At 40.1% G+C, this 14,638-nt stretch overlaps 1 protein-coding gene across 5 annotated transcripts in view; it reads right to left on the bottom strand.

Annotated features, from left to right (window-relative positions):
• Window positions 1-13,813, bottom strand: part of NR3C1 (nuclear receptor subfamily 3 group C member 1) — a 139,012-nt gene extending 125,199 nt beyond the window's left edge. Inside the window, exons 1-2 of one of the 5 annotated variants that reach the window (XM_074212705.1) lie at window positions 13,721-13,813; window positions 8,681-9,868 (exon numbers count right to left, since the gene is read on the bottom strand). In XM_074212705.1, coding sequence (XP_074068806.1) covers window positions 8,681-9,855 — 1,175 coding nt within the window. In that variant the 5' untranslated portion in view covers window positions 9,856-9,868; window positions 13,721-13,813. Of the gene's footprint in view, window positions 1-8,680; window positions 9,869-11,746; window positions 12,273-12,475; window positions 13,040-13,716 lie in introns of those variants that run through there. The other 4 variants (XM_074212706.1, XM_074212704.1, XM_074212708.1 and 1 more) reach the window with 4 other exon arrangements.
• Window positions 13,814-14,638: the final 825 nt, after the last annotated feature.

Below are 14,638 nucleotides of genomic sequence, written 5' to 3'. Positions count from 1 at the left end.
CTCTTCATTTCAGCCATACTAGCCTTCCTTTATGTACCTTACACATATGACATTCCATTGCCTTTTTTCATGAACCTTTGCACAGTCTGTCCTCTATGTCTGGAATGCACACCCTTCTCACTCCTACTCAGAGTCCTCCCTTCAAAGGTCAACTCAAGCAACTTGCCCTACACAAGGCCCTTACTGAATACCCCCAGTTTACAAGACCTTTGCCTTTAAATTACTGTGTAGCTGTTGTATATATTTTGTATGTATGTATGTATTTATATGTGTATGTTGTCTTTCCTTTTAAAAGTTTAACCTCTTTGAAGGAATTTTTGTCTTTGCATTTTGAGGGCCTAGCACAATGCCTGACCTTGGTAGCAATCTTAAAAGGGCTTTGTTGATCAAGAGGCAGTTAAGTCTCACAGTCAAGAGAGTGCTGGGCTCATCTTTCTGAGTTCAAATCTACCTTCATACACTTCCTAAATGTGACTCTGGGTAAGTCACTCAACACTGTTTACCTCAGTTTCCTCATCTGTAAAATGAACTGGAGAAGGAAATAGCAAAATTCAGTTTTCTTGCTAAGAAAACCCCAAATGGGGTCAGATATGTCTAAACAACAGTAACAAATTGTGCCTCAAGGAATCTGCCTCCTCTTCTCATATGTTCCTAAAATAGTCCTGCCTCCTACACATTGATCCATTTTTTACCAAAGACTTTACAAAATTTTTTCCTACAGAAGACCTTGAAATGTTTTATGTTTTACCATAGAATCTGAAAGTCTACAGATCCATAGACTGGGGGGGGGGGCGGAGAACTCTTAGGGATCATTTAGTCTAATACTGACCCAGTGAAAGAATCCCCTCTGTGAAAAAGGATTCTTAGCAACAGCCCTGTTATACATATGTTTTCTAGTCCCACACCAGTGAGTACATATTCACTATTTTCACATTTTTGAAATGTAAGAACTTAAGCATTGAGAAATTAAAAGATTTGACCATAGTTAAATAGAAAATAATTTTACAAGCTCTAAACCAGACTTAGATAATACATTTTACATTTTTTCTTTAAGTTTTTTCCTCCCCCCCCCCCCATTTCATTTCTTCCCCAGGTTTCAGGTTTCCTAGCAGTTCTGGAGCATTTATGAAGCCCTCTTATGTGACATTTTTAGTTGAAGAGGTAGCTGACCCTCTGTAATGCTCAATTTAAAAGTGCATTTCAGTCCCTTGCATTCTAACTGACATACTTTTCCAGAATCCAGCCAATACTTCACTAGGGTATAGAAATGACCCTGGGTTCCCAAAGGAATATGCCAGCAGAGTACATGTCCTATAGGCTTAAGCAAGTAAGAAAGAATTCAAGTTTGGGCCTGCAGTAGACTATATGTCTTATCATCTGACTAGCAGCCTAGTTAATTTATAAAGGCTCATGACCATGCTGGTCACATGGTACTGACATGTTCAACCATAGTGACATTCTATGTTGAAAAAACCATCTACTAAGCTATCAAGAATTTATTAAACAGTTGCAAAGTTCCAAGCACTGTCACAGAGTCTTGCTCACTGAAGAGATTATCAAAATTGGTAAAACTATGGGTTCTTAGAAATATTTCCTCTCCTACTCCTTTTTTTTTGATTTTCCACAAATACTGTTTGCTTCTTTTTTTAAAATCATAAAATAGGGGCGGCTAGGTGATGCAGCGGATAAAGCACCAGCCCTGGAGTCAGGAGTACCTGGGTTCAAATCCGGTCTCAGACACTTAATAATTACCTAGCTGTGTGTCCTTGGGCAAGCCACTTAACCCCATTTGCCTTGCAAAAAAAAATAAAATAAAATCATAAAATTTCTTTTCTCAGTATTAATGAATATCATTTAATTATCCTGATATTGATTCTTAATATTCTTGATATCTAGTGATGAAGATTTTCAAAGAGTTAAAAAAATAGGAGGTAGAAATTATGTTGTTTGGAAAGATATTCCTGGGTAGGGAGGGGGAAAGGAGGAAATAATACAAAGCTTCAAGTCTCCAATTTGAAATACCTAAAATTGTAGAATTCTTTTCTGTCTCTAATTAAAAATCAAAACAAAAACTGCAATTTTTTCTAGTGACATGCCATCATGTGATAAGTATAAGGTCATAAGTCACTGCACTACTTTAACCAAGATGAAATAAATTACTTGCTAAATTGGATGTCATTTCACAATAACTTTCAAAACCGGCCACCAAATAAACTTTCATAATAGCCATTGTCAAATATCACTGTTGAGTATTACAAAATCAACTAGAATAAAGGCTAGCTTTTTAATAAAAGGAGCTACTATACTGCTGAAAAATGAAAATTCGAGGTGAGAAAATACATTAAGTAAATAAAACTAACCAGGTCATTAGATTTTCCATTTGCCTCCATGTAAAATTTTAGATCACTGGAACACGTATAAAATAAAATCTGCTTTCACTATTAAGCAACCACAAGCTATAATGCAGATACCACTAATATCCCTTACGCACTAAACTTTTTAAAAACAGAATTTAGGCAATTTAATAACATTGAAAAAGATGAAAATTAGCCTTGTTTTTTCAAAGCAGCACACTCAACAATCTACATTAACTCATTAATATTTAAAGTGACACAATGGTAAAATTAAAGGATGACATACTTTCATACAAAATAATTGTAAAGATTCCATCATATAAACAGGTAACTAAACTTTGAATGTAGTGCTTTTAGAAACCATAATTTATCCTAAATTGGTAACCATTATATAAGAATTTACTTTCCTTATTATTTGAAAAACAATACAACAATTATACAAAGAAATAAGTTTAACTAAGGAGTTGAACTTTAGCCCATTTTAATTATGTTCTTTTAAAAATGCTATTGTATTTTATTTTCTAAGGCAATAGATTCAATAAATATGGAGCAAGTTGAAATAATCTTAGCAGAAACATTCTAAAAGGATTTAAATATAACAATCCCATCCTTTAAGAAAACCTCCAATTTTAGGTTTTAGAACCTCTGTTAGTTCTGATCTTGACTTAGAAATGGTCAAACCAAAATCCTCTTCTATCCTTTTCTCAATCCCTTTCCATCAAATGTACACCAATTCCCTTATGTAAAGTCTCTTCCTGATTCAAGTTTCTCTCCATTGGCTATAGATACTGCTGATTCAGGAACTGTTTTTACTTTGCTAAATTTATCTTAACTTTGGCAATCTGCCCACCATTCTGCACTGTCCCTTCTACCATCCCCCATGTTAACCTAAAAATCCTCAGGGGAATTCATTAATAAAACATTCAAAAAAATTATAGTAGTAGTAGTAGTAATATATTAAATTTTGCTTAAGAAAGTTTATGTTGTTTGTTCTTTAAATAGATGAAAGTATTTTGGGGTTGGATTTCTCATCTTAACTACTCTAAGGCTTAAGTGGAAAAAAATTTGCTCCCCCCCCCAAATACTTTAGTATACATTGGAAAAAATTACATTCTAAGGAGCTATACACCAAATTACCTAAGCACCGAAATGAACAGAAACCAAATTCAAAGAAAAAGTATACAGAATTTTAAAGATTTCTCTTTTTAAGTGGTATTTTAACAGGGAAGTATTTTAAGTTTCTAGAAAACATATAAAGTAGAAATAGAAGCTAATAAAGAAAAGAAAAAACTTGAACCTGTCAGTACTTAAATAAGCTTCTATTAGAAAGTATGATTTCTTAAAACCTTCTGTAAAAATACAGAACTGCTATTTTTCAGATATAAATGAAAAGGAAATATTTATTGGAAAATCTTTATATGATGTTTTTCAACCATAATCTATTTCCCAGTGTCTATCAATTTGGTTTATTATTATTATTATTATTATTATTATTATTATTATTATTATTATTTCTCACTTCACATAGATTTACTCACAGGGTTCTTTTATCCATGCAGTTTTAAGATTATTCCAAAGGGAACAAATGATTTTTAGCACTATATCAAATTCACTTTGCCTACTGAATACTAATATGTATGTGTATCTCAAATCTATATGTATCTATTTATATGCGTGTGCATGCATAGTATATTAATATATTACATTTTTATTTTTTTTATTTTTAGGTTTTTTGCAAGGCAAATGGGGTTAAGTGGCTTGCCCAAGGCCACACAGCTAGGTAATATTAAGTGTCTGAGACCGGATTTGAACCCAGGTACTCCTGACTCCAGGGCTGGTGCTTTATCCACTGTGCCACCTAGTCGCTCCATATATTACATTTTTCTTAAGAAAAACATATTTTGTTTGCTCTTTAGGGAAATATATGGAATAAAATTTGCTTTCTTTGCTCTCAAAATATTTTCATGTGTATTAAAAAAAGATATTCTAAGAAATGACATGCCAAATTACTTTAGCCTGGAAATGAATACAGATACCAAATTCAAAGAAACTTTTATATGTATAAATGTAGCATATATAAGTTTTATAAATAAACACATAGACACATATCAATATAATCTCCTATTAAGAATAGTCATCATCACCTAATTATTAAAGAGAAGAAAAAATATCCATATACTTTTCACATATGTTCATTTAGCTTATTTTAAATCTCATGTAGATATTATATTTACTAATATAATTGGGTTATTTATGTCACCTAGAAGTGAAGGGGAAAAAATTCAGGCTTATATAACCAATAATTAATATCAATGTTCACACTTCCATGTTTAAGTCTTTCATACTAAATGAAATATCCAAATTCAAGACTCTCCTTGATCAAAACCCCCCAAACCCTTGCTGCTATTTTTATCAAGCTATAGGCATATCAAATACACTTCAGTATCAATCATTCATAAAATTTCTATTGGCATGTCTCATATTCTGTAGCAAATGAAGAACAAAATAATCCAACTATCTATTCCTTGATTTAGAGTTGGAAGAGTGCCTCATAGAGCAAGTCTAGTCTCCTCATTGTAAAGATGAAGAAACTGAAGACTAGTGTCTCAAATCTAGACTATAAACAAAACCTAAATTTAAAGTTGGCAGCTAAGTGGTACAATGGATAGTCAGGAAGTCACACTCATCTTGGTGACTTCAAATCTGACCTCCAGCACTTACTAGCTAACTGTAACAAAAACAATAATAACAACAAATTTAAATTATGTTATCAATTATAAACATGTAACTGAAAAATTCTAGAATATCACGGGAAGAACTTTCATTGCAATCTAATAATTACTATTAAGTCTGTCCTAATATTTCCATTCTAAAGGTACCCAACCTTAATGCATTTAGATATCTCAGTGAAGGAATGAGATTTTGTCAGAGAAATTTTACTATGGAAAAAAAAATTTCCCCAACTTCTAAATTTATTTTCAAATGAAGGAAAAGGAGATTACAAAGGAACAATGAAAATATATATCAAACTATGTACATATAATATATCTAAATACCTTTTCAGTAACTACACTATAAAAAGAATTAAAACCAAACAAAGCAGTATTTCAACAAATGCAATCTTAACTATATGACTGAATTTCATAGAACAAATTAATACCCAAAAGCACAGAAGAAACCAGTACCAAGAGAATAGACTATAAAGGTGTCAAAGAAAAATAGAAAGGAAATAAGAGAGGAAGGAGGAAAGGAAAGAAAGGAGGGAGGGAGGAAAGAAGGAAGCAAAATAATTTTTAATTTTACTCATTGTTCCCCAGTGAAGTTTCTAACAAGAATGACATTATTGATTTTAAAAAAGAATCCTTCCCCTTTTCACTAATATGATTTCCCTTACAAAATCTCAAATTGAATTTTCTGACATCTATGCAACACTATGTTTACAGGCAAAATAAAAATTTTTATCACTCCAGCGTTAAATTCATATGACACCTCAAGATCATCAATATTCTCTCACCCTCTCACAAATTTAAGCATACAAAAGTCAACTGAAGTGCCATCAAGCACTTGATTTCTTCCCTCCTCCCTAGAATCCTAAACTACACTGAAATGGGTTTCAAAGTTGATCTTTACTTTACACGTTTCCTCCTATTAATTCATTCCTTTTAAAAACAGTCAATATTTTACAATTAATCTTAAGAATATTACAAAACAAAAACAAATGAAACCTCTTTACAACAGTTTCAACATCAAAGGCAAAATAATTCTGAAAAGTTAGTCAACAGTCAATGTTTTCCTTTCAATGTAATAATGATGCTGTTATATGTGGACATACACATTTAAAAATATATTAATTTGGAATCTTTTAATTCATTTTTCTTATGCCGACTTGGGCAGAATGAAATCAAAGGACTTTTACTGCTTGCCTCTCAATAAGCCTGACTCCAAGGCTTAATTAAGCAAGACACTACTACACCCAAATGCTAAGTACTTAATTTTGATTATTCATGACTTTAGATACAAATTTTAAGAAATTTCCAGAAGTGCAGTATATAACTCAAATTTTTATTGTTCAGAAACAACAATGTTAAAAGGAACTTAAAATGGGACAAGTAGATTTTTTTTTTCCCTTTAAGTCTTTTCCTATTTGCAATGAAAATGTTAGGGATAAATATTGTCACATATAAAGAGAGCTAATATTCACACTATCCAGCTGTCATCTCAAAATTAAGTTGTTTTCTAAGCATCCATGGTTAAGACTAATGTTTAGCTAGAACACAATATAAAAAGCACAGTAGAAAAGCAACCATTTTGAGTCATATCAATGTTGCTCATTTGAAAACAATAGATTGATTCAATCTGAATCAAAGAAACACTGAAACTGAAAAGAAACATTGTTTCAGTTTATTTGAGTGAATTTCTCTTCTGGGTAATCCTAGTTCCCCAATTCCAACTAAGTTACTGCCATAATGTATAAAATTTCCAAAGAAAAGTTACCAAAGGAAATTGCCTTAACCCATCAACAATTTAATTTGAAACACTTAAGAGCATTAAAGAAAAATATTCACATCAAGTAGATTCAAAGTCCTTAAAGAGGACCGAGTCCAACTCCTCCTTTTACATAGGAGGAAACTGACTGAAGAATACCCCAGGTCACTGAAGAAGACCCCAGGTCACTGAAGGAACATGGCAGTAATACTTCTGTTTCTCTGCTCTCAGGTTTGTGATGACAATCCATATTGTTAGAAAGATACAGAGTGCTATGAATTCGGGAGGAGTTATTATTCTTGGTCATTTAAAGATAAGTGTGTTCACTTAAAACCTTTTCTGTATACATCTGCTATGTTCACACTGAATGCAAAAGGATGTATCTTGTTTCATGTATTTAATATTTGGGCAAGGAAAATGAAAGCAAAATGATAGGGCTTATCATTATGAACACAAAATACTGATAATCCTCAAGTGTTTCATAAAACACTGCATTTTCCATGGCATGGATATGTATTGCTTTATAGCAATCTAAGAGTCATACAGCTGTTCAACCTGCAAAGTAATTGGGGGGGGGGGGGGGTATTCAAAGACCTATTTTACTGCCCCAGATTTCTAGGTATAAGAAGTATGGTAAAAAGAAGTTTTAAAATGCAAAATACAAATGCTTACTCCCCAATACAAATTCAAATACTTTTTATCAAATACATTTTATGAACCCCAATTCACAAAGATAATGATTACCAATTGTTTTCTTCAAAATAAGAAATAAATATTACTTAAACAAAAATATAATTAAAAAGTCTTAACAGAAAAAACTAATTAACGAATAGAAATGTTTGGTTTTGTTTACTTAACATGATCAAATCTTTTATAAATCAACAAAACTCTCTGTCTGGCTTTCTTCACTAACAAAAATGTACCCTCTATAGAAATGTGGAAAGATCTACCCAGTGTAAAATGTATTTGAAACTAAAAAGTGGGCCAGATATAAAATCTTTAGAAGTAAACAAGCATACTAAACAATGTTAATATTTAAGGAGAAATATGATACAGTATCAAATGCAAAGAAAATGGAGTAAACAATATTCTTAACATCTCCGACCTATCAAAAGTCTACAATTCACAATCTTTCGCCACCAAACCTAAAAATGTTAAAAAATCAATGCCTTTTATTTCTCATTTTGGATTGAAGACTTGATTGTTTTCAGGACAATCAAAATATGCACCTGGAAAACAGGCTTGACTATTAAATCCCCAAATAATGACCTGACAAGGGAGAAGAAACCAAGCAAGTGACATCCTGAGAATATAACCTCCACAAAATCTGTGTTCAACTTTGAATTTGAGAATTTTCAGCAACACAGAAAAGTCCCCAAAGCAAAGGTTTCTTATTTAATTTACATTCTGAGTCTCATGGGCAAGAACCATGTACCATATCTACCATAAAGTACTGAAACTGAATAAATGTTAAAACAAAAACAGGTTTTGCAACAAGCACTTTGGTTGACCAGCAGGACTCACTGTTGATCATTCTAATTTTTAAATTTTCAATACTTTCATGTTTCTAGCATAAAACAATGTTATTCATAAATATATAAGTATAAAGGCTAGATATTTTCATTAGCGTGTAATATAAAAGTCCATTTGCATTGCTATGTAATTATATCTCCTCCAACAGTTGACTGATTTCAGCATGTACTATAAAGAAGACATTTTGATTTGCCCTGATGTTACACCTGAAGGAATATTCCGAGTCATGCAATAAACCCATTGAGAAAAACATATCAAATGATCTTAGACCTATTCTTTTTAGAAGAAAATATTTATATGACTCTTACCTTGAATATCCATTAGAAAAAACAGATCGATTAGTGAAATTTAAAGTTCCCAAGGAAGTCAAGTTGTCATCTCCAGATCCCTGGCATCTATTCCAATTTTCTGAACCAACAGGAATGGGTGGAATGACATTAAATACAGGCTTGTGATCCTGCTGCTGCTGAGAAAGGGATGAAGTATTCAAGTCGTAGTGGTACATCTGTCCCCCAGAGGTACTCACACCATGAACAGAAATGGCAGACATCTTATTACCAATTATATTTGCCCCAGAAAAACTTCCTTGACAGTAAACTGGGCCCAGTTTCTCCTGTTTAATTACCCCGGGAGTACAAAGTTCAATGAAATCTTCCTTTTCTGTTTTCACTTGTGGTAATGGCATATCAGAACTGGGTAAAATCAGACCCCCCTGTTCAGTAATTTTAGGCTTAGTGTCCGGCAAAATAAGAGGCTTGCAGTCTTCATCTGCATTTCCTTCTAAAATAAATGAGTCATCTGTTGTCAAAGGAGAAAGCAAACAGTTTTCATCTAACAAGGGGTCTAATCTCCAAGGGCTCTCATTTGCCTCCTTACTTGGGGACCCAGAGGACAATTCCAAATCCTGCAAAATATCAAAGGTACTTTGGTCTTCAGTATACAATTTTGCTTTGCCATCATTAGTGCCAGTCGGGCCCTTTTTTAAAGTTGGCTTTTCTAAAGCTTTATCACAATTAGATGCTGTTGGAAATTCACTGTCAGCAGCAGAGGATGCTGAACTCTTGGGGCTTTGGGGCACCCTGGTTGACTTACTGAGGCTTGCGATACTTTCTTCAAGAAGCCTAAAATCGGTTTCACCAGAAGAAACACCAATTTGGCCCTGTTGAGGAAATACCAGATCATTTCCCATCACTTTTGAATCTGTATCACCCATATAGAGTCCCATTGACAGGGAGACTGCCTTGGACAAGTCTGGCTGCTGTGCACTGCCTGCTGATCCTTTAGAGTAGTCACTCAAAAGAGATTGCTGCTTAGAGTCTGACTGAGAAGCAGCAGCCAGTAAAGATGAAGATGCAGGAATCTTCACAGTAACTCCACCCCTTATCGGTTTATAAAAGTCCATTACATTTCCTCTGCTTCGACCATGTATGCTTTTGGTGGATTCTTCTCCAAGGGAGGGACTTAAGGATTCTTTTGAGTCCATCAGTTAATACCAGCTAGAAAAAGAACATACACACCATAACTAAATAAGCCACAAATACATTCACATCAGCATTTCAGTGATAGGATTAGGCTCATAATATGAAAGAAGCTCACTCAACATGTATGGGTTTTACTAATCTAACTCCCCATCTCCAGAAAGGTAGTTTCTTTCTTTCCAGAGTTATAATAGACTTTCTTCTGCTTCATTTAATGTAGTACTATATATAAAAAAGCAGATAACCTGCAAAACCAAAAGCAAAATTACAATAGTCTCATACCTACTCTTTTAGAATTTGATGCTCTACCATTCATTTGATCATGCATGTAAAAATATAATGCATAATGATGCCTATGATTAATAAAGTTAAAGTGACGATTTTATAAGTTTATTAGATTATTTGTCAATATTAGATATATGTCAATGTGTTATGAAAGGTAGGGAGAAACTGAAACCTACTACTTTTTAATCAAGATTGCAAAGGCAAATAAATACTATACAAGAATCCTGTTAATTACTCCCTAAATTTCACCATTCCAGTTAGCCATTCATCTATATCTATTATCTCTCAAACCCTTACTTATAAGTGAACCCTCTTCTCCATCTGAATAAACAAAACTGTCAGTCTCCTAATCCCTTAAACAAGGGAAAATGTTTCCATTCCATCAGTCTGGCTGGGTGGTAAACTAATTCAGGACTCAGTTTTGGATAATCACAATGAAAAAACATGCCTGGCTTAACATAATCTAATGACAGTTTAAATTCAAGGAGACAAACTAGAATGTTATTGTTTCTAACAAAAATCTTGGACTTATTTGAAATATAAATATAAAATTATCATTGATTCATATTAATAGCATAGAATACTGTCTAATGTATGCTACCTATAGGTAAACAACACAGTCGTCCATAATCATGAATATATCCTATTCTTAGCTCACTGCATTCTCCCCCCACGCCCTACCCTTTGAAAGATAATTTATAGAGTATTGAAAAGAGGAATGGAATCATGAAAGAAAAACAACACTCAAGACAATCTGAGTGGGACTGAAGAGTCATAAAAAAACTCACCAAAACTATAGAAAATAATCCTCACTTCACCCAACCTATTAAAAAAAATCCCATTTGCTTGTCTATGAAGATCTTACTAGAAAACCATGCCTTTAGACGACAAAACTGAGAAAACGTTTAGTAATCAAAATGATCTGAAAGGCCCTAAAAGGCTGACATGCATATTTCGGATGATCTAGTCAAATAGAAAACTTTACGGTAGGACTAAGTTAAAAATGTAGGGACGCTGGGGAGTAAGGGATGGGAGAGGGGCTGAAAGTGGGTGGAGTAGGGTGCTGCAATAACAAATCTTTAATGCATAAGATTTATCTTCCACTCGCTGCTACCTTCACTTGATAATGATCTCTAAACACATTCAAGGTATTAAATGGAGTCTAAATGAATTTCCACGGACTTTCCTGACAGCTGCCTTCAAACTCGAAACCAAAACAATACCCAGTGGGGGGGGGGGGGGAGAAGAGGGAGGAGAACTACAAAAACGGTCCCTCAAGCAACATTCTTCCTACTTCAAAGTTGCAAATGATTCTGCAACATTAACCAGCCATTACCAGTAAAGCCCAAAATATCTAAAGTGGCACTACAGCGCTTCAATTAGCACGTTTACAATCAAAATACAAACACCAAAACCACAGTCCATCAAAAAACCTCTGGCTACACAAGAACTCAAGAAACAATTTTTTTAAGACAGTCCCGTCGCTGTGAACCAAGGAATAAAAGAAAAAAAAAGAAGAGATAAAAAAGGGGGGGGGAGAAGCATTCATTATCTAATTGGATGGAAAATCCCCCCCACAAAAGCGCGAAGTGACTAGAAATGTGTCGAGACCTGTTGAGCTCTTTCTCCGACACGCCCACTTCTGCAAGATAACACCAGCCCCTCAGAGGAGTCTACAACTTCCAGGCTGTCAGCCCCTTTCGTCCCCAGAAAAAAAAAATAATCCACCCAGGCGGAGAGCTCAGAAAGGAGACACGTCGTAGCCTGGACGGAAATTCGAATCAATCCTAGGCAAACTGAATGTTTTCGGGAGCGACAAGAGTTAAGCCATTATTTCGTTTTTTCCGCGTTTAGAATAAAAATAGCTATCAACCCTTAAGAAAGAAAAATAAGGGGTGTCAGGTAGAGGGGGGAAAAAGTATTGTGGCTTTCCTAGTACGGTATTAACTCGCCCTGGAGACTTGGGCCCCCGACTTCCCCGCCGGGGAGCCCGGAGCCCACGCAGAGGGGCATTATTTCAGCCTCCTGGTCCGAAAGTACAAGCTCAGCTTCCTCCCCGTCCACCCTGCGCACCGGGGCATGGCTGGGGGGTGGCGGGGCGGAGGGAGGAAGCACTGTCACCCTTGTTCTGTCCTTTCGTCACCGTCAAACCTCTCTGCTCAACGCCTCCCCGCTGCTCCCACCCCCCACCCCACCCCCGTAAATAAAAGTTTGCAAAATCCACAGCCGCCCCCTCGGACGCCGTGGCTTGCCAAGAAGGGCTCTCGGGGCTTTGGGGGGAGGGGGCAGAGGTGGCCAGCCCCCGTAACTCCCCTCCCCATCTCCCCATCTGCCTCTTACCTCATCTAGGGGTCCGCTTCTCCCGCCACCTTCTACAGCTCCTACCACGGTCGAAATCAACAACTTAGCGTGTGAAAGGAGGAGGAAAAAATGTTTTTCTAAAAAAAGGAAGTAAACAGCCGCCCCCTTTTCCATGGGGGGAAGAAAGGGGGGAGAACCCCTATTTAAAAAGTCTCGCCCTCTTCCCCGCACCGCCGAGAACAGCCCCCGGCCCTCCTTCGGGTCTTCTGGAGTGTTGTTTACGGGGACATTGGTGCTCCCGGGAGCTCTCCCACCCCTCTTCTCCTCCTTGCACCCACTTTAGCCGGCCCCGACAGGCGGGCGGTGACTCGGGCTCTAGTCACAGACGGAGCTAGCAAAATGGAGGAGGAGGAGGAGGAGGAGGAGGAGGAGGAGAAGGGGAGGGAGGACACGGGAGAGGGCTGCTCGGCTGTGGAGAGAGGGAGAGCCAGACCTAACTGGGGGCGGGGGGAGGAGGAGGAGGCGGCGCCACATCCACATCCACACACGCACATGCACACACGCACATGCACACACACACGCACACTCACACACTCACGGACCTCGCCGCTCCCAGCGCCTACGAAGCCCGAGGGGCAGCGGCGGGCGGGGAACGCTGCAACCTGTTGGTGACTCGGAGCAATTGCAGTCGGACGCCGCGCTCCCCGAGCCCCGGGAGCGGGGTCCTGCCCGCCGCCGCCTCCCTCGCGCGCGGCACCCCCCCCATCTAGCCCGGCCCCCGCCTCTCGGCCTCCCTCCCTGCGGCCCCCATCCCCGCTGCGTTCCCAGCCCAGTCCCTGCACGCGCGTGGTGCCCTCCCCAGCCCCGCGCCCCCCAAAGAAAGCTGCAAAATAGAAAAGACCAAGGCGGCGGCGGCGGCGGCGGGGCGGCAGACTGGTCCTTCGGGGCCGGGAGGGGCAGGAGCCCGAGTTGGTGTAGTTTCTTCCCTTCCCGCCCCCACCCTGCTCCGTGTCTCCAGGACGAGCGGACTTAGGGGAGCAGTTCTGATGGCGGGGTGACGGCGGACACCCGCGGGTGCTGCGCGTGACGGAGCCCGGCGGGGCCCGCGTCCGCTCCCAGGGAGCCGGGGCCGGCGCCGGGCTCCCGGACTGACTCACTTTGTTAAAGAACGCAGTCCTGGGCGGCACGGAGGAGGGGGCCGCAGGGGGCACCCGCCGGGGGGGCGTCGCTCGGGTCTGCGCCCGGACCCGCAGGCGCGCCCTCGGGGGGGGGGAGCATACCTACATGTGGGCCCGGGGGAGTCGCGTGCATGGAGGCCCCCCACGCGCGTCCGTGCAGCCGAGTCTGCAGCCGCCGCTCCCCCGCCACCTTCCTCGGGCGAAGCAGAGCCCACCCTCTCCCTCTCCGGGCCCCCACCCGGGGCGAGCCGGAGCCGCTGCGGCAGCGGGAGAGGAGGCGTCGCCTGCCAAGTTCAACCTCCACCCCTTTCACCAAAGGAAGTGAGCAGCCGGAGGGGAAAACACGCGCGCACACAGGGGCCCCCGGCGCTGCCCGGCCGGGCTGCGGAGCCGCGGGCGGGACGCGCCCACCCGCCTCGCCACACGGCGGGCATCGGCGGGGCCCGCACTTGGTGCTCGCGCTCCGGCCCAAGACAAATCTTTCTCAAGTTCTGGCAGAAACTCGCCGGGTCTGAGCCAATCACGTGCTTCACTGGCGGGGGCAGCGTTTGGAGGGCAGGCGCCCACAGCTCCCCCGCGCACCCCCAGCCGCTTGGCACCGGGCGGCCGGCCGCCCCCGACTGCGCCCGCCACGTTCAGCGGGGCACAGCGAAGACGGCAGCCTGCCACCCGGGGGCCAGCGGCCGCAGTTACGGCTAGGATGTGTCTGGGTGTGTGCACGTGAGGCGGTGCCCGCCCCGGGGGGGGGGGGGGCGGCGGCGCGGGAAAAGGCCGCTCCGAGAGGCCCCGCTGGCAAGCTCCGCGCTCCCGGCCCGCCCGCGCCGCAGCCAAGCTGTCACTTCGGGCCCCCTCCTCGCCCCGGTCAGCGCCCTCCCCCTCCCTCTTTCCTGACCCCGGATTGGGGAGCTTGCCGGAAGCTTCCGGCCGCCATCTTGGTAAAGTAAACACCCTCCCCGACTCCTTCCGGCCATTCCTGGTCCAGGGAGTAGTCCCGAGCGGGAGCCAAACCCTTTCGTTAAGGAGT

This window comes from Macrotis lagotis, chromosome 1, assembly GCF_037893015.1.
Source record: "Macrotis lagotis isolate mMagLag1 chromosome 1, bilby.v1.9.chrom.fasta, whole genome shotgun sequence".
In the NCBI taxonomy this organism is placed as follows: Eukaryota; Metazoa; Chordata; class Mammalia; order Peramelemorphia; family Peramelidae; genus Macrotis; species Macrotis lagotis.
Note: the sequence above shows the minus strand (reverse complement) of the source record. Positions and strands in the feature narration are given on the sequence as shown.